The following is a 20,800-nucleotide window of genomic DNA, read 5'->3' as shown; positions in this document are numbered from 1 at the left end:
AAAAAAAAAAAAATCACCATCAGAACACCACAGTAAAAATTACCATAGGCAAGATCCACCAATGGATGCTAAAATTAGCAGGCAAAAGTTGAAATAGAAACGAAGTATTTTCATCATCTCAGAATATTTCTCCCAATATATTTTGTAATCCCTAAAGGAAAAATAACAAACTCATAATGGAGAATCTTGGCAGGTATGATCATAGGCATATGATAAAGTTTACCATCACTAGAAATACTTAATAACATGCCTCCTGACTTGATGCATTGAGAAGGGTACATCACCTTTGTGGTATTCTTCCCAATAATGTATAACCTCCATCTGATCATGAGAAAACATGAGACAAGCCCAAATTGAGAGAAATTATATAGGCTAATCAGTACACTTCAGAAGTGTCATGGTCCTAAAAGACAAGACTGAGAAATTGTCACAGATTAGAGGCAACTAAAGAGACATGATAACTAAATTCAGTGTAGCATCTTGGGTTAGATCCTGAACAGAAAAAGGATAGTAGGGGGAAAATTGGTGAAACTCAAAAGAAATTCTTTATATTGTACCAACTTAATTACTTAGTTTTGATAAGTGTTCTGTGGTTATGTAAGTCATTAACATAAGGGGAAGCTGGGGGGAAGGGTATACAGAAACTCATTTTGCAACTACTCTGTAATCTAGAATTTTAAAAAATGGATTCTTTCCTATTGTTGGTTATGAGAGATTGCCTATGTCTTAAGACTTTTCTCTTTAATTCCAAAACATATAGTTCTCCAACATAGTAGTTCTCAAAGAGTGTTCCTAAACCAACAGCATTAATATCAACTAGGAACTTGTTATAAAAGCAAATTCTCAGAAGCCTGGGGGTGGGACCTAACAATTTGTGCGTTTGGGTTTGGTTTTCTTTTCCCCCCAGATTTTATTTATTTATTTATTTATTTATTTATTTATTTATTTTATTTTAGAGAGAGTGAGCGAATGGGGGGAGGGGCAGAGGGAGAGAGAATCCCAAGCAGACTTCATGCCAAGCACAGGGCCTGATGTGGGGCTCCATCCCATGACGCCGAGATCATGATCCCAGCCAAAATCAAGAGTCGGTTGCCCAACTGACTGAGTCACCCAGGTGCTCCAACAATCTGTTTTTAACAAGCCCTCCTAATGATTCTGATGCATGCTAAACTTTGAGAATCATGATTTATACCGTCAGTGAAAACTTAAAAACAGAGGGGAGGGGGGTGGGTGGATGGGTTAGCCTGGTGATGGGTATTAAAGAGGGCACGTATTGAATGGAGCACTGGGTGTTATACCCAAACAATGAATCATGGAACACTACATCAAAAACTAATGATGTAATGTATGGTGATTAACATAACATAATAAAATAAAATTAAAAAAAAACATTGTTTTACTATATTGGCCAATTATTAATAATGTTTGCTTACCATAAAGTATAACCAATTTTTTAATTGTGGTAAAATACATGTAACATAACATTTACCGTCTTAACCATTTTTAAATGTACAGTTCAGTGGATTAAATACATTCACATTGTTATATAACTGTCATCACCATCCATCCCCAGAACTCTTTTCATTTTATTAAACTGAAGCCCTGTACCCATTAAACAATAACATCCTATTTCTTCTTCCAGCTCTGGCAACCATCGTTCCACTTTCTGTCTCTCTGATTTTGCCTCCTCTAAGTATTTCATACAAGTGGAATCATTTATCTTTTTATCAGTATTTATCTTTTTGTGACTGGCTTATTTCACCTACCATAATGTCCTCAAGGTTCATCCATATCATAGTATAAGTCAGAATTTCCTTTCTTTTTAAGGCTGAATACTATTCCATTTGATGTATATGCCACATTTTGTGTGTCCCTTCATCTGTCAGTGGATACTTGGGTTGCTTCCATGTTTTGGCAATTGTGAATAATGCTGCTAGGAACATGGATATACATAAACCTTTTCAAGATTCTGCTTTCATTTCTTTTGGGTATATACCCAGAAGTGGCATTGTTGCATCATATGGTAATTCCAATTTTAATTTGTTGAGGAACCACCACCGTTCTGTTTTCCACAGCTGTGTATATATATACATTCCCACCAGCAGTGCTGCACAGTGGTTCCAGTTTCTCCACATCCTTGCCAACACTTGCTGTTTTCTGGTTTTTATTTTTTATTTTTTAAAGATTTTATTTATTTATTTGACAGAGAGAGAAGGCAGACGCTTAACGACTGAGCCACCCAGGCACCCCTGTTTTCTGTTTTTTAACAGTAATCATCCTAGTGGGTATGAAGTGGTATCTCATTGTGGATTTGATTGCATTTCTGAAATAATTAGTGATGTTGAGCATCTTGTCATGTGCTTGTTGGCCATTTGTATATCTTCTTTGGATAAATGTCTGTTCAAGTCCTTTGCACATTTTTGAATAGCACCCCTACCTTCCATACATACAGTGAGACCACTGCTGCTTACATTCTTGTTCATGAGCTCATCAGTGGCTCTTGTGGGCTCTCATTTTCTTTTCTTCCACCTGCCTACCTTGTTTCCAGTTCCCATAAATCTGGAATTTATATATAAGTCTTTTCGTGTGTTGATTTTGAGAATAGGACAGAATTTGAAAACTGTATGTGACCACATTTTAATATTTAAACCTGTTTCCAAAAAATTCTCTTTACAGACTTATAACAGCTGTGCCAGACTCTGCTTAAACCAAGAAACAGTATGTCTAGCAAGCACTGCTATGAAGACTGAAAATTGTGTGGCCAAAGTAAGTAAGACTACTCATCAATATTACTATACCACATTGTAACAATGCTTTATCTATAAACATCTTCACTCAGTATTGCTATTAAAGATTATCACAGGATTTCATATTTAGAAAGGAATACAGCAGGCATCATTTTCAAAGCAGACTGCAAGTTGGAGTCTCCATCTCTTCAGTTGCAAAAGAATTTTTTGGTTATGCATTCCGGTCACACTTCCGTCTAATTCGCATTTGTTATTTGACACTAGTTACTTGACCCTAAAACACTAGATTATTACAAATAAGTAAGATTCGTGAAAGAAAATATACAATTATTTTTATAAGCTGGTTCATGGGTTTTAAATGCGATTAATATAGAGTAACCATTGCAAGGATTGTGAAGTATGCTATAGAAAATCCAATTATTTTATCGCTATTATTATTTATTAAGTGGTCAATGATAGAAATATTGCTTTTGGTGATTTTGATCTGAGGGGACAGGTGTGTTTTATCATGCATATGAGCTACCTTTTCTCATGTATAAAACATGTACATATCTATAGATACAAAAGTAACCACATATTAGAGACCTTATGGTCTAATAATTGTATTAACTATGGCTCTAATCTTCCAAGTATCTCTGATTACATAGGAACTTTGACCTAAATTTAGATAACAGCAACTTTGATTATTCCAGGAGTAAGTAAAATTCCAGTAGGGGCTCTATCTCTAGACTTTTACCTTGCATATATGCAAAATTACTGCCTTAATAACTGTTCAGGGTTTTGTCACTGTTAGAACATTCCCAACTTTAACTACTTTAGTTTAGTCTATTTTATTATACACTAGGGCTCTCAGTTACTTACTGTTATTATTAGAGTCGGAGCTGGTCATCAGGTAGTCTCCATCCTTTGCTACAAAAATCAAAGGACGGCAACATTTTTTATTATTTTTATTTTATTTCTTAAAACATGCAGTAGTCACCGAATCTGCTTAATCAACTGAAAGTATCATACAAACTATAACCATTAGAAATGAACCATATAGGGGCGCCTGGGTGGCTCAGTCGTTAAGCGTCTACCTTCGGCTCAGGTCATGGTCCCAGGGTCCTGGGATCGAGCCCCGCATCGGGCTCCCTGCTCAGCAGGAAGCCTGCTTCTCCCTCTCCCACTCCCCGTGCTTATGTTCCCTCTCTTGCTGTCTCTCTCTATCTCTCTCTGTCAAATAAATAAATAAAATCTAAAAAAAAAAATGAACCATATAAGGAATGTCAATTTATTTAAAATTATAATTTAAAAAGATAGAGTTAGTTAAGTGTCTCTTAGTGTCTTAGTAATTTGCTGTAAAATATGAAAATAATAAATTACATATATTTATTTTTTCAGTCATTAAGTCACAACCAGCAAGTGCTAATTGACCCAATTTTGTATCCAGCATTTGTACATTGAAATGGGGGAATCAGTTATTTCAGCCTTTAAAAATAATCTTTCTCCTTTTTCGCCACGTTGCTCAGTTTCATCACAAGTGGGTGACTTCTGGCTAAACAAGGTAAAATCTTAGCATGAGCACCGATCCAAGGACAGGGTGACAATTTTAATGAGTTTCATTGAGAGCTGGCCAAGTGAGCATCTGTTCCTTTTGTTTTCTCCATACTTTGTAAGCCAGGATCTCTAAGCTATAGTCATGTTGGTGTGTGTCTGTATGATGTGTTTTGTTTTGTTTTTCTCCCACCCTCTACTTCAGTGGTGCATGGTTAGAAATCTTCTGGCATCTGGCACAATGGCATAATTTCTTCTGTGCTCTTGGGTGAGGAAATAAGTTTGTTCATTGCTGCTCATCTGTCTGTTTCTTTTGCTCCCAGATGGTGACCCTCTCATCCCATTCTTGCTTATTTTAACATTATTCTGACACCTATATCCTTTCATCATCTCCTTCAATACCCTAATTTAATAATGATTTCTATCCTTTCCTGTTGGAACCCACCTAACTTTCTGGTTCCTTTTATTGGCCCACATCCTGGCTTCTGGTTCATTGCTTCAGATTTGAGCTGTAGTGTATTTGCCATTGGTCAATGGCAAATAAAAACATGTAGCTAAAAAAATTTCTTTCTTTTAACAGCCTCCAGTGAAGTATCAATAACATGAGAATAGAGAACAAGTTTTCCCTTTTCTATTTACATGTGTTATATGTATCTCATGATTCTGTGCTGTTTCTACTTGCCTCATTTATTGCTTGACCTTTGAAAGGTAATGACTTGCCATTATTTTTGTAGGTCTGCAAGCTTGTCCCTGTTTCCTGCTCTTCAGACCTTTAGCCCTTAACTGAATAGTTTCATCTGCTACACTTGATATGGCTGCAGTAGCTTTTCACTTGATACAAGTGTCTGTTGTTGATTCAGATTGTGCTCCAAAGTGGCCTTGAATATCCAACCATCTCCATGTGAGAGCAACTATAATATAGTGATAACAACATTTTTGTCCCCTAGTTCAAAGGAGCTAATTCAGAGTGACTTTGATTTGGTGGAGATAGTCATTATAATTATTGAATATTGTTTATTATGAGGTTTAGAGAAGACATTAATGCCAGTCATTCCCTGAAAAAACAGCAAAGTTGTTACGTTCAGACCTTGTAGTATGTAGTATGTGACTCTTCTTTGCCAGAAATACCTTCCATAAATGTTTTATAATAGGTCTATGAAGAGGGGCCCATTTGTACTCTTTAGAATATAAGAAAACAAAGTGGTAAAACAAACTACAGCCACTCTAGGTTAATAATAATCTTCTGAATCTCCAACTTGAAGAACGAGACCTAAGAAAGGATTTAAAAATAAAAATGAAGGATGGGTCGTTTTATCAGTGTAACTTAGTCCAACTAATATTTGGAGGCATTGAAATGTCTTTTATTTTTGTCCAAAGCCTTCCTTCTTACTAATTATAGCCCTGTAGTTCATGAGATTTGTTTGGAACATGATGAGCTCTGTATTTATTGTAGCTTTAAATGGACAGTCATTATTGACTGCCAACTTAGTCTTTAAAATCAATAATCACATTGCACCTAATTGTCAACCTTCATGATCTTTTTTAATTGGTGAAGAAAACTAACTAGAAAAATGAAGAGCATTAATTTTTTTATGTTATCTCTTTGCTGACTTTATTTAAATATTACCAAAAATTTTGGTTTCAGGTTTTTCCTAATTTACTTTTTACACATGCATGCACAGAATTAAAATTACATCCACCTAGATTCCTGCCCAGGTGGGAGAAGTTCTGCCTCTTTATGTTTGGAAAATAAACCTCTTCAGTAGTCCTTTGTAGATGTTCTGTATTGTGGTTGTTTGTTATGATTGTTTTTTACTTGAGACTGATAATCTGTTTGCAACTGACTGAGACAGAAAAATGTGATGTTCCTTTCCACTCACTCCAGATTTTGATAGAAGACTTGTTTTATTTATTTCCAAAATTATATCCGCAGGAAACAAGCTGTTTAAATTCAGATTATGCTGAAGCAAAATGGTCCTGGTATGAGAAGCAACGTGCTGTTTTACGAGCACAGAGTCCCTTTTCTCATAACTGATTGATAGTAAATATTTTCCTGAAGAATTATTGCCAACCATGAACAGTGCAACGGTTTCACTTTTTTTTCGTGCTACTTGCTGTACCAGCCATTGTCGGTAATTAAGATCTACAATTCACAATGCAGACGTTTGCACTTCCTCTGGGTCTGCGCTATTTATAAGGCATTTCAGCTGTTCAGAGTTTCTTTTGAGTTTTAAACTACATGTTAACAGGCTTCTTTAATACACTGTTCCACAAGTAGCATGTCAAATGGGCCATTCTTTGCACAGGCCTCTCTTTCGGGTCTAAACATTAGCTTTGTGGAGAATATGTTAAGATTTAACCATATCGTCGAGGCCAGTGAGGTTGGAAAAACTCTGGAATATAACATGTTACACATTACCATATTGCTATTTCAAAAAGGCAGGAATAAAGTTCAGATAGTACTATTTTTTTCTTTCATTTTCAAATGGGTCATATGATTTTAATGAGTGTTAATGGGAGTTATAGAGAGGTTCTGAGAAATACTAGTAAAGTGACTTTTCCCAGCTCACTTTGAGGTAATACTCAGGGACCATTGTTATAAACAAGAGTTTATGTGTTTGTCAGGTTAAGGATGCAGGAACATAAAACCTTCTAGATGTGCATGATATTTAGGAATACAGACTGGGACACCAAAGTGGATCAGCAGATCGACTGCACATTTGTTGTATAATCATCTTCAGGAACCCTAAGTAGCATATGCCGTTGGAGAGGAAAGTGTGAACAGGAATCCTGGTCTGAATTAATTTGGTAAAATTTAAGATCATTTTCAACCATTTCAAGAGAGTTAATTGCAAAAGAAAAAAAGAGAAGTCCAGACCCCAGTGAGCATCTTCATGAATTATGCCCTTGAGTGAGAGAACTGCTTACACAGTCTCCTTACTACCTGCACTCATTGCTAAACATACTGGAGAAAGAAACAAGAAGCAGAAAGCTGTCAACAAAATATGTGTAAAACTTTGCCACAAGTGGGGATCAGACTGGCTGTGTTAAGCCTGAAGCCAGCTGCGTTGATTCTACATGTTGGCCGCCAGCATCTTCCGGCAGAGCAGACCTTCAGAGAAAGGCAGACACGGGTTTCCATGCTGATTCTTGATGGGCCCTTGAATATAGACAGAGCTTCAAACAAAGCCTTTCCAAGGCAGTTTTATTTGCCAGAACCTGAAACTTTCTGTAGTTCTTTTGAACTGCAATGTTTCTGTAAACTTTTTTTCCTCAGTGAACTCTTTATGAACCTTTTTTTTAAGATAGCAGCAGTGGTTCAACTGCTGGGAACCACTGATACATCTGACTGAGGCACTTCAAGACACTAGGACCTATTCACATTTCTCTCTAGCCAGGGAGCTAATAAGATTAAGTTTGTCTTTGTGGATTGGTCCAGATTAGCAGGAGATGAGCCCAGTCAGTGTTTTCCTCAGTGAAAAAGGAAAGGTTGGAAGAGAGAGGGGTGAAGGAAGAAAGTTCTTCATCAAGAATTGACTGCAGTATTGCCTGCTGATGCATGTCGGATCACCCGCATCGAGAGATCACATGGCTTCTCCAAAAGTCAAACGATCAATTCGCCTCGTTTTGGCTCTGTACTTAATGCACAAACAGTGCGATCTGCGGGGCTGTAATTGCATTGTTAGGGCCAAGGAACAAGCCTGTGCCTTTTCAGCAGACAGCTGGCAGGGAGAGAGGCATGTTGTTAGGAAAGAGAGAGGCAAGGCAAATAAAATTACTGCTAACGCTCAGAGATCGGCAGGAGTCCTACTTGCCTAATCTTACCGGTGGGAGCAAGCGGCTGTTGTAATCCAATTATAGCAGCATAAGCAATTTGTTAGACACTCCGCATAATGTAACAATTTCCCAATAAACTCTGACTTGTAATAACGTCGGCAAGAGTCCGCATAAATCTGCCCGAATGGTGGGGGCTGGAGCGTTCGGCTGGGGGCTTGTAATTGGCGCCATCAGCACGTTTTGTGGAGTGCAGTATGGTGCAGTCTTTTAGTGCAGGAATTTTAAGGAGAAAAGCATGGCACACGTTTCTTAGAAAAAGGAAAGTGGCCATTAAAAGGGGAGCAGCAAGAAGGGCATACTCTTGCCTTCACGTTACCTAGGAGCGTTAGTGTAGAAAGAAAACAGGAGGAAGCCATGTTTCCTTCAATACTAAAGGGGGAGAAGGGGGAAGAGTATGCGGACTAAATTTCTTTTTTAAAAAGCATCAGTTTATATTATTTATACCCCCCTTCTCCAGTCCCCCAAAATGCTGTTCAGGCAGCATTCAGCTAACATTTTTACAAAATGTTCATAGCCAGACAAGACTAGAAATGCCAAGTTTAAATCTGTTTTCTTCTAGCGTTTAGCATTTTCTTTACAACAGGAAAATATATTTTCTTTGTGCACAGAATAAATCTTTTAATTATCTCATTGACTATCAAACCTTTCTGTAGAGTTCTGTCTTCCGCTTTAAGAAACCGTCTCTTACTGAAGGATTTAAAACCTAGCTTGTTTGCTTATTTTCTATTCCACAATATATTGTGAATGTCTGTGATCCTAGGGTTAGTCATCTTTCTTGTTGAATGTTTACATTGTACAAGAATACAGTTTTTCTTATTTAAAACCATACCTGTATGATCATTATAGAAATAATTTTGATTCCTAAGTCATAAAATTTCTGTTTTGGAAAAATATTTGTTGTTATGTGGAGCAGAATAGAACCTCCATTATTGATTGATTGATTAGCGTTTGTAGTCACAGTATAGAGTTTATTTATACAAGGTATAGGAGGTGAGGAGTGCTCCTAGATTTGTGTTAATAGACAGATTTTCATGCTACTGAGTGTGTATTAAATGTTACCTACTTTCTTATGCCAACCCAACTCTTCATTGTTGTTAATTTGTGTCAAAACAAAGCTTCTGAAATAAGAACAGGATTATTCAAAATATCATGTTGCTGTGGGTATTATTACACTAAATATTTACTTTCAGTATAAACACTTCCTTCTACTGAAGCAAATGCTGCCTTGTTTGACTGGAGCTACATCAATAAACTGCAGTGCCTCTAATAAAGCCACTCAGTGTCTGGGTTTAACTAATGGCTGATTTTCATGGCTTTGACAGTGAGCTGTGTGCGTTATTTTCTCCTGATATTGTAAAAATAATGAGAGCAAATTAGAACAATCAGTTTACACAGATAGCTCCTGATTGGAGGCGATGGGCAATATGGCAGCAGGTAATCCATCTTCGGGCTCCTGTCACATTAACTTCAGCAGTGTGAAAAGATCAGGTGGGGTAAGCAGGGATCCTGCCCAATCGGAACACTGAAATTAATGAGAAGAGCATTGTTCTGTGATCAACCTTTTAATTAGCAAGATTGGAAACGCAGGGAGTGATGAAGGCAGCACCACAGCTGCACAGTGCCAGGCACAATTCCTGAAAGGGGGAAGAAAGAAAAAAATCTGTGGGTTTTACATCATATTTTTGTTGCTGTATACAGGCATTATGTTTCCACTCGAGAGCTGGTTTACAGACTTTACTGCCTACTTTGCAAAGTAATTAGTCACAAATGTAGTTGATGTATTAGTGATCTATAGGCTGTAATTCTGTCAGGGGTCATTTAGGTTTTGATTACCAGTATACTTTCTTTGGCATTGCACATTGGGTTTTAATTTTTTATTTTTTTCTAATCAAGGAAGCAAAGAAATCAAATTTTAAGAAGGTCTTTCTGGTCAACCTCCCACCACCCAATCCCTCCAGTTTATAGAGTTTTTCTTGCAAGTAGCATGAGAGTTTTCTGGTTTGGAGCACTTTTGTCACTTGGAGTTATTTACAAGGGGTGCAAAGTCCAGGCAGTAAGCTAAGGCATATTTAAATTGTGTTCCTTTCCTGGTTCTGTTTATTAGGAAAATAACTGTTTTTCCCCCTGCCATTGACTTCTCAGTGTTGAGGGCTGTGCTATTTCAATTTATATAATTGAGAATTGAATATCAATGAAGTATGGTGTTTATAGGAGGAAGGGGGGTGGAATCTATGCAGTGACTGAGACTAGAGGCTGATTCATTCATTTAAAGCTCAGTTATACTAAAATTGAAACCTTGTTAATTATCCCTGTAATATTGGAAAATGTGGTATAAAGCTATGGAAGATATTAATGAGCCAGATTTTCCCTGCCATATCAGTGCCTGTTTTCTAGGCCTACTTTGACAGGCTTTAGCTTTGGGAAAGGTATGAGGTTTTCAGTATTTTAATCTTTATACCTTAAGCTTAATTGCTTAGTGTAAAAGCAAGAATATAATGTATGATATGTAAATGAATCCAGTTATCTTCCAAAGACTATAAAATAAATTTGTGGGTTTTTTTATATTAACAGTTAATTGACTTAGGCATTTATTTAAAGTACTAATACATAGGGGCGCCTCAGTCTGTTAAGTGTCTGCCTTCTGCTCAGGTCATGATCCCAGAGTCCTGGGATCGAGCCTCAGGTTGGGCTTCCTGCTCAGCAGGGACATCTGTTTCTCCCTCTCCCCCTGCTTGTGCTTTCTTGTTTGCTCACTCTCTCAAATAAATAAAATATTTAAAAAAAAATTAAAAAACATAAAGTAAGAACACATAAAAACCAGTTATCAGGTACCCATCTGAGTGCAGAATTAACAGTAAAGAGCCTAAAGTATAGTATGAAATATTGAGGTTAGGTGTCATAGTTATAGTTAATAGTTAATAGAACTTTTTTCATTTTATTTATAACTAATGGAGATTCTAGCCTTACAGCCCTAAGATGCTATATTTATAGAAAGTAAGTCCTTGATATTATACCCCTATGCAAAACCTATAGAATAAAGGCACTTCACTTCCCTGTAGTACCCATCTCCCACCCCCTTCCCCCCCAAAATCTTTAGTATACATTTTGGAATTCTGTCAGAAACCTGATTTTTGGTTTGGTTTGGTTTTTTGATTGATAGCAAGCTTTTCCTGAAAATACCATCTTCAGTATTTTAGGATCAGTGACTTAATATTAAATAGTCTCTAGGACATCCCCCCCGCCCACACACACACACTCTAAGAGAATGGTGCTACTGTGCATATTAATATTTTAAAGCCCACGTGTAGAATTTTGGGTGATACTTTTCTACATTGCTTAATCTGGAAGAGAGATTTTTATACTTACAGCTTTTATGAATTTTTGTGCCTGTTCATTTTCCTCTCTCCTAGTTTGGCAGAAGCCTGGGCTCATAAGCTGTCCATGGATGCGTTCTTAGTCATATGGTGTAAATAGATCACTTACAAAGCTTGTGTAACTTGAGCTCTCCTTTTGAGCCTTTCAGTACGCATGAGCTCAGGATCCATATATGTAAAATCTTACTCTTGTGTCATGACTTCAGCTTGTAAGGCAAATGAGCTATGAATTTACATGACTATTCTACTCTATACCAACTTTCTATAAAATAAAATTAGTCTTTTTCCTTTTTTTCCTATGATTCTGGATTTCCATCTGACCTAGTGATCTTGCCAATATTTGTTCTTGTTGTTAGAGTTCTTTTCCAGTAAGATTTGCTCTTCAAGGTCAGTGTTAAATAAAAGTCTCTTTTTTGAGGGCATCTTTTTTTGGTATATATTAGTAATTACAGAATGTCTAACTAGCTGAATGACCAAGAAACTCCTTTTTGTTTCCTAACAGAGCTAGAATTACCAAGTCACCTTAAATTCTACTAATCCCAAATCTCATGAATAGGGTTCACTTTAGAGAAATTTTCATTAGTCTAGTCCTTTGGAGCTCACCTAATACACCTTTATTTAAAGTTCTTATGTATAGGACCAGTTGAATCTCTGATGCTGTTACAGTCCTTTCTAAGTTCCCCATCCCCCTGATTTTTAGTTTAGCAATACGTTCCTATATAAAAAATTGGAAGGGGTGCCTGGGTGGCTCAGTAGGTTAAGCATCAGCTTTTGGCTCAGGTCATGATCCTGGGATCAAGCCCCATGTTGGGGCTCCCTGCCCAGTGGGTAGTCTGCTTCTCCCTCTACCTCCTCCCCCACTCGTTGTCTCACTTTCTCTCAAATAAATAAAATCTTAAAAAAAAGAATTGGAAAATGGCCATTTTTTACTCCTGTATCTTCAGGATAGAAGACCTTTTTTTTTTCCCCTTCCACTTTGTACTCCTCAAGAGTTTGAGGAGGAGAGAGAATATGTTAATATTTACTAAGCCCTATGTTTAGGCACTACAGTGCTGGCTGTGTTATCTATTTCTTTCTTTCTTTCTTTCTTTTTTTTAAGATTCTATTTATTTGTTTGACAGAGAGCAAGAGAGCACAAGCAGGGGGAGCAGCAGAGGGAGAGGGAAAAGCAGGCCCCCGTTCGGCAGGGAACCTGACACAAGGCTCCATCCCAGGACCCTGGGATCATGACCTGAGCTGAAGGCAGACGCTTGCTTAACCGACTGAGCCACTCAGGTGCTCCAAGAATATGTTAATATTTATTAAGCCTGATGTTTAGGCTCTATAGTGCTAGCTGTGTTATCTATTTCAGACCTTATGTGAACCTGATAAGATGGATGCATATCCCCTATTTTATAGATAAGGAATCTGAAACTTAGAGAAGTTAAGCCTTTTCCTAAGTTTTCACATCCCTAAGATGTAGTGTCAAGTTTTGAACTCCAATCTCTCTGACTTTAGGGTCCTTTCTGTACTACACCAGGTTGCCTTTCAAATAGTATTTGGAGGCCCTATAGATCTCTCCTACCATTATACTTGGCTTCACACTACAAAGCACCTATAGCTTTTTTCCATTTGATTTCTGTAACACTTTTGACATCTAGCAAATGTTATTTCTTCATCTCTCCTTTATTGCTTGTAAGATATGTTGGTCTGACTGAACTGAGCCAAATACTGTATTCAGAAAACTTAACTATCTCTATTCTAGGCTACCTAGTCAGTAATTCTGCTATGTAACTTCAAATGCTTACTCAATAATAATCACCTACCTTATCAACATAGGTCTTTAAAGTATCTAAGATGACCTCATGGCTCCATGCTCCATGTTCTACATATAAAATGAGTGGGACAGTATGAGTCCAATACAGCCAGCTCAAGGTGGTGACTCACACCTTCCTAATTGTTTTAGAAGTTGTTTTGGAATACAGATCTCATCCTATTGTCTGTGTCAGGATTTACATTGTAAGTATATATTGGCAGTTCTTTTATACCAAAACTTTATTTTTCCTGATTAAGATTGGTTATTAATTTTGTCAATTAAAAAAAAGTTTCCCTTAAGGCTTCCAAGCATGAAAACACTTCAGTAAATATTTTTATATTTGTTTACATGCATCTAGATAGATTGGTGATTGCAAAGATATGGTAAGGATATCAGAATTAATAGTTGGACCTTAAAATCCTCTGTTTCAGAGAGGAGAGAAGCAGCTTGGGAGAGGAGTGAGTCATTATAAAGAAACATTGAAAGCAAATGAAAACAAAAAGCAAACAGACATGACTATTAGCATGTACACACACATAGAATCTCCCTGCATATTCTCTAATGGAAAGAATAGAAGTTTTTGATAGTTATGGTTGACATAAATTTCATGCTCAGACTTGTAAAAATATGTAAGAAATACTTGGCTCACATGGAGCACTAAGACTATGACAAACAGGAATGTTGAAATATTTCTAGAAGAGTGAACTAAATGTAATTATATTTTATGTCAGACATCATTTCTTTATAGACATTTTCTTGGAATATCTAATAGCATAAGGAATTTAATTGTAAAGTTTTGTTTTGTTTTTTAAACCTAAGAGCAAGCCAGAAGGGAAATATACAGAGAAAAACGTGTTTAAAAAGAGATGGTTCCTACAGTGTTAACTATGGAGTGTGTAGCGTGACTCTGTAATGGAATATCATGGTAGGGGGTATAATACTGTAAATAAGATGAATATGCCACTTGTGGATTAATGGGCAACCTAAAGAGTGGCTTTATTTACATCTATGTGTGAGGTTCTTTTTCATTTTGTCTGTTTTCTGTTATTCTTGTGATTGGAATGCTTAGAACCTGACAGTTTTATTAGGGAACTTTTGAAAAAAAAAAAAATCCGTTTCCTTGAATCTTGCTTTATGTGTTTTTTGTAGGATTAGTATAGTGTCATTTTTTACCTTAAAATTGATAGGTTGGTGGAGTTTTTATTAACTTTTTCTCTGGGTGATATTTAAGGAAGAGGTGGGTTCTGAAATTAAGTCCAAGAAATATAGCTATCCTTTATATTTTGTTATGAACATTAAGGAGCAGGTAACAGGCACCACATGTATCCACATTGCAATAGATTCCATTTGAGGTGATAACAGTTTTGTGAATATAGGATGTTTTTGAAAGGTTTGGGTACTGAGTCATGTAAACGATTACATCTAGACTGGGACACTTACGTAGGAGCCATTATCTCAGCATTATAACATGAGAACATGCAATAAGGGTAAATTCTAAGTGAGAGCTTTTTATAACTAACTTTTTGGTATACTCTTTAGGTTGCTGTGGATTGCCAATTAATACTATTATTTAGTGCTCTTGAAACTTCAGAAGTGTGAGACTTAGATTGTTATTTACTTCCTGCTTCTCCTCAGTTGAAAATGTGTAAAACAGGTTCTTTATAAAAGGCAAATGGTATGCAAAAGTAAATTCAAAAGAGTTTGAATGGAACTAATGTTCACTTGCAGAAGGTCCATTCTCAAATTCTATTTGGTGAGTCTAATTGACTTCCAAACAAAAAAAATTGTAAAATATATTTTTTGAAGTATTAAGATTGTGTTATCAAATTTGATAGCCTTTTGCACCATTATTTATTGAATATTTACAATGTGCCAAACGCTGGGTTAAGGGTATTACACTCTTAACTTAAATCCTCGCAACAGTCTCATGAAGCATTCAACCCCGTTTTGCATACAAATAAATTAGAGAGATCAAGCAACTTGCCCAAGTTATGTTGCAGAACTGGAATTTGAACCCATACCGGCCCCATAGCCATGTACTTTCAACCACTGTGGTTTGTGAATTTTAGTACATAGAAATTAGGGTGTGTGTGTGTGTGTGTGTGTATGTGTGTTGGGGTAGGGGGTTAATCTAAATAAAGTTCTCTGTGGTGCCTATTAAATGTTAACAATTTACTAACAAGTAGCCAGGATTTGGAAAACACAGAAGTATGAAAATTGGCTGTATAAAATTAAGATATAGTAGTAATACATTTTAGTTTGTAATCTTCTCTTGCACTTACAGTGTTTTTCCTTTTCAGTATTCCAGTGAGATGATAAAAATTAAAAATACCTCAATTAGCAACCGCAAAAAAGTAAAACTGTTAATTGAACCTTGTAATCTCCTCTTGCTGTCTGTTAGGTTTTTCTTTGCAGGCTTTGATTGTGTGTAATAAAACTGTTGCTTAATTAATGCCAGGGTTCTGAAGCCTTTGGATGCCACAAAAGAAAGTGGAGAAACCAAGAGGCAGCATCAAATAGCTTTTCTGTCATGTTAATTTAGATCTGTCATTCTTGTCCCAGTTCATGATATAGAGCTCCCAACAGAGACTGGGTGAATTGAAAGAGAAGCAATAGTGAATCCTGTCTTAGGAAAAACACAAGTCATGACTGAGGCTCTCAGTAGGTTAATGAAGAACTGTTTTCAGACAATATTTCACCCCTAGTTTGAGCTGCCCTTGGAATGCATGTGGCTGTATTCATGTGACCAGCAGATGTGATGCAAAACCAAACTAATTGGTGATGTGGCATCATGGCTTTGTGGTATGTGCAGGAAAGATCCAGGACTGATGATGTCCATTGTGTACTATCATTGCAGAAAGCTGCTTGTGTGTAACCAGAGCGTGAGAGAGAACATCCTACTGACTTGTATTAATTTCTATTCAGAATGCTGAAAAACAAAATGGTAAAAATTTCCTTGGAAATTGGTAAAGTCTCCTTTATTTATGGACACACTTTTTTAGGAATCCGTAAGCTTGAAAAGAAAAAAAAAAGGTTGATAAGAAATGTTTGTTCATATTATCACTAAAAAAATTTGTTTCTTAATTTTAGAATGCAGAGTAATGAATAACACTAACAGTCTTCACTAAAATGAATTTACTTTTAAGGTGACTCTTTACATTCTCTTCTTTTTTCATTCTTTCATCCTCCCTCCTTGATTCAAGGAACTTTTTATTAGCTGGTTTTATATTTGTATTTTAACAAGAGTGTTGGAAAGCAGTGTTTCTTTCAGGGTGGGGAAGATTTGAAATCCAATAATGACAAATGAAGTCCCTTTCATTTCTGGCTGCATTCCCAGATGGTTGTGTGTATCATAATCATTGAACTTTTAGAGCCTGCTCACATTCTGTCTGGATTGCGTAGAATTACAACATCATATCTAAATTATACTTTCTGGCAATATTTAAAAGTGAAATAGACATTGCTGAGTGGAAGCACTGATATCATAATTTCCGGTGGTTAAGGTGTCAGTGAAGAAGGGAGTTTACAAGCATGGAAAAAGAGTACAGGCTTCAATTTGAATAGGTCTCTATTGGCCAGGGAGTTATTTAATGCTAATAAATACTGGTTTTAGAATAGATGGAACTAGGTTAAGTGTTTACAGCCAAACCTTTCTCTTCTCCATTGAAGAGCAAGTTTCACCTACCACTGACCTACTTTGCTCTTATATGGTACTATAGATACAACGGTTATGCAGCCATGCAGGGAAAGATAAGTGAAGACCAGAAGAATTTTTTTAGTAGGAAGTGCTTGGTAGCATGTTTCTTTGTTGGTAAGACATAATGTTGCCACAAATCATGAATAAATATTCTGAATTCCCTAATATTATAGCAGTTATAACCATTTTTAAGCCTCCTTTCTAAGTAGATATTTCTCTCCTGGCTTTCTGTATTGTGAACTTTACAAAACTGGCTTAGGCAGCCTATTAATTATTCATATCATAGCAACAATTAAAGCAAATTAAAAATAAAAATCGCCATATTGCATTTAACCGTGGGCAGCGCCAAACTGTGTCAGCTCTGGAAGGGCCTGTGGTGTTTCCCAAGTTAAAAGTGCTAGAGGGAGCTCTAACCTTGTTCAGAGTTGTGGCATATGGGAACAATTGTCTGTATGTGGCCATAGGGTCGCAAGTGAAAATAGAGGCTAAGGCTGTTACGTGGCAGAAATTTAAATCTTTATTAGAACTCCCTGTTTCCTTTATATTAGAAAATAAGGGTTAGGACTGTCTGTATGCAATCAAACAGGACTTAATTCACCCTTATCCCTCTTTCTATGAATATAATCATCTCCTTCTAACACAGTATTCAGGAGACCCTGAATTTGGCTCTGTGAATTTTCATAAAGTGAACACACCTGGGTAATCACGGAGTTTTTGTTTGTTTTTAAGAAAAAGAAGGAAAGAAAAAGAACCTTACCAGAAGCCCATTCCTGTCCTCTTTGTCACTCCCCTCCCAAGGGTAACATTATCCTCACTTCTAACATCATTCCATTATTTTTGCCTGTTTTTAAACCTCGTATAAATGGAATCATACAACACATATTCTTTACTGTCTGACTTATTTCACCCAACATAATGTTTTTTAAGAGTCACATTGCATATAGTTCTAATTTTTAAAATTTCATTGATGTGTCGTGTTTCGTTATATAAATATACCAAATTTATCCATTTTGCTGTAGATGAACATTTGGGTTGCCTTCAGATTTTGATAACTACAAAAAAAATTTGTGTATATTTGTTGGTAAACATGTACAATGAATACATGCATCCTATTGGGTATGTATCTAGGAGGGGAATTGGAATTTCTAAACTGGTGTACCAATTTATACTCCTGACAGTAGTGAATGAAAGTTCCATTGTTCCGTTTCCTCACTAGCCAACACTTGGTATTTTGCTTTTTCATCGTAGCATTCTGACGGTGTATAGCAGAATCACGCTGCGGGTTTCTTTCTTTTTTTTCTTTTTTTAATTGTGGTTAAAAAACATAAAATTTACCATCTTAACCATTTTTTAAAAAAAGATTTTATTTATTTATTTGAGGGAGAGAGACAGATAGCAAGAGAGAGCATAAGCGGGGAGGAGAGGGAGAAGCAGGCTCCCTGCTGAGCAGGGATCCCAATGCAGTACTCAATTGCAGGATCCTGGGATCGACCTGAGCCGAAGGCAGACGCTTAACCGACAGAGCCACCCAGGCACCCCAACCATCTTAACCATTTTTAGGTGTACAGTTCTGTAGTGTTAAGTATATACACACTGTCATATTGTGTTTTTAAATTTAAATTTCCCTTAAAAGTTAAAATTGAGCCTCTTTATATATTGATTGACCCACTTAGATGTGAAGTGCCTGTTCAGGTTTTCAGCCCATTTTTCTATTGAGTTTTATGTATTTTTTCTTAATGATTTATATAAATTCTGGATACAAAATCCTTTGATATGATATATGTGTTGCAAATTTTTTCTCCTATTCTGTGCTTTGTCTTTGCACTTTCGTTAATGTTGTCTATGATGAACAGAGATTCTTAATTTTAGTATAGTCCACTTTATCAGTCTTTGCCATATATAGTTAGAATTTTTACAATCTACTTAAATCTGTGCCTACCCCACTGTCATAAAGATATTGTTTTCTTCTAAAATTTTTATTGTTTTACCTTTTACATTTGGATGTACAATCCATTTGATTTTTGTGTGTTTTGGTATTAGGTAGAGGTAAGAGTTCTTTTTTGTTGTTATGTGATAATCAGTTGATCCAGCACTATTTATTAAAATGTGTATTTCCTTCTGTACTGCACTGTTTCCTTTGTCATAAATTACATGACCATATATGTATAGGTCCTTTAAAAAAAAAAAAAAGATTTTATTGCCTTCAGCTCAGGTCATGATCCCGGGGTCCTGGGATCAAGCCCTGCGTCGGGCTCCCTGCTCTGCGGGAGGCCTGCTTCTCCCTCTCCCTCTCCCCCTCCCCCTGCTTGTGTTCCCTCTCTTCACTATCTCTTTCTCTCTGTCAAAATAAATAAATAAAGTGTTTAAAAAAAAAAGATTTTATTTGTCAGAGAGAGAGAGAGGCAGGCAGAGGGAGAAGCAGGCTCCCCGCTGAGCAAGGAGCCCGACGTGGGACTCGATCCCAGGACCCTGGGATCATGACCTGAGCCAAAGGCAGATGCTTAACGACTGAGCCACCCAGGTGTTCCTATGTTATAGGTCTTTGTCAGTTCTTGAACTCTGAGAGTAAGCCCTCCAGCTTTGTTGTTATTAGTCAGTATTACCTTGATGTTTATTGGCCATTTGCATTTCCATATACATTTTAGAATCAGCTTGTCAGTGTTTACCCTCTGTTTGCATCACCTAGTATAACACACACAGAAAGTCTTTAATATATTTGTTTAAATGAGATAACTTAGTGCACACAAAAATTCCTGAAGTTGTAGTTTCCTCTGATTTCACCCAGAGCCTTTGAGCCTGGCTCTACTGGGCTGCACTTACAGTCTAATCACATCTTAAATTTTCATTCTTTCCTCACAGTTCTGTCCCTGATCATATCAACTAGTGGTGGCCAGACAAGTTAGCATAGTTTAAAATATTCCAATTCATAATTTCTTTTCCTAAGGAATGTGATATGGAGTTTCAGTTAAAACTTTAGCTTCAGGGGCGCCTGGGTGGCTCAGTCGTTAAGCGTCTGCCTTCGGCTCAGGTCATGATCCCAGGGTCCTGGGATCCAGCCCCGCACCGGGCTCCCTGCTTTGCGGGAAGCCTGCTTCTCCCTCTCCCACTCCCCCTGTTTGTGTTCCCTCTCTTGCTGTGTCTCTCTCTGTCAAATAAATAAATTTTTAAAAATCTTTGGGAAAAAAAAAACAAAACTTTAGCTTCAGAGTTTGGTGGGCAGATCCTGATGCAGCCTGCATTGCCTAGATGGCTTTTATGTACTAGCAAACAATAACAGCTACCTTTATTGAGTGTTTGTGTGCCACACTGTATATGCTTAGCAGTTTATACATAATCTCCTGTTATTTCTTTTAACAACCCTGGGAAATAGGTGGTAGTATTTGTTCCCCTTTGAAGGTGAAAAAACTTGAGGCTTTCACCTCAAGCTGGGTAACCAGCTCATTCAAGCCTATGTACATAGTTTGTACATTGCTGACACAAGGCTTGTCTAACACTACCTTTAAAATAGTAAGTTGTTTTACTTAGTCCTTAAGTAATACCCAGGCTCCTTGCTGTTATCCCTAAGAATGTATTTACCAAAATGTCTTGAATCTGTCTTTTTCCCAGTTTCACCCCACATTGTCACCGCTACTCTCTTGGTCCATGTCCATTCTGATACCAGCCCACTCTTGCAGCCTTACTTAATATACAGTGTAGGCCTGTTAGATTGATCACCATCGAAAAATACTATCACCATGGAAGATGTGCTACAAATTCTGTTCGTAATTTCCAGTGAAACTTAATCTTTCAAATGGAAATTAAGGCTCAGTTCTTTTCC

The 20,800-nt window shown here is 36.9% G+C and overlaps 1 protein-coding gene and 1 long non-coding RNA gene across 6 annotated transcripts in view; one reads left to right on the top strand and one right to left on the bottom strand.

Annotated features, from left to right (window-relative positions):
• BTRC (beta-transducin repeat containing E3 ubiquitin protein ligase) overlaps positions 1-20,800 on the top strand; it is a 153,914-nt gene that overhangs the window by 85,383 nt on the left and 47,731 nt on the right. For 3 of the 5 annotated variants that reach the window (XM_081822829.1, XM_081822832.1, XM_081822831.1), the window contains one exon: positions 2,677-2,766. In XM_081822829.1, coding sequence (XP_081678955.1) covers positions 2,677-2,766 — 90 coding nt within the window. Of the gene's footprint in view, positions 1-2,676; positions 2,767-12,744; positions 12,767-12,828; positions 13,490-20,800 lie in introns of those variants that run through there. The other 2 variants (XM_081822834.1, XM_081822833.1) reach the window with 2 other exon arrangements.
• On the bottom strand, positions 9,661-11,641 carry LOC115940179 (uncharacterized). Its single transcript, XR_004074975.2, has 2 exons — positions 11,484-11,641; positions 9,661-9,751 (listed from the first exon to the last, which is right to left on the bottom strand). It is a non-coding gene; the product is annotated as an uncharacterized LOC115940179 (long non-coding RNA).

Source organism: Leptonychotes weddellii, chromosome 6, assembly GCF_054177405.1.
Source record: "Leptonychotes weddellii isolate Sample4059 chromosome 6, ASM5417740v2, whole genome shotgun sequence".
Taxonomy (NCBI): Eukaryota; Metazoa; Chordata; class Mammalia; order Carnivora; family Phocidae; genus Leptonychotes; species Leptonychotes weddellii.
Note: the sequence above shows the minus strand (reverse complement) of the source record. Positions and strands in the feature narration are given on the sequence as shown.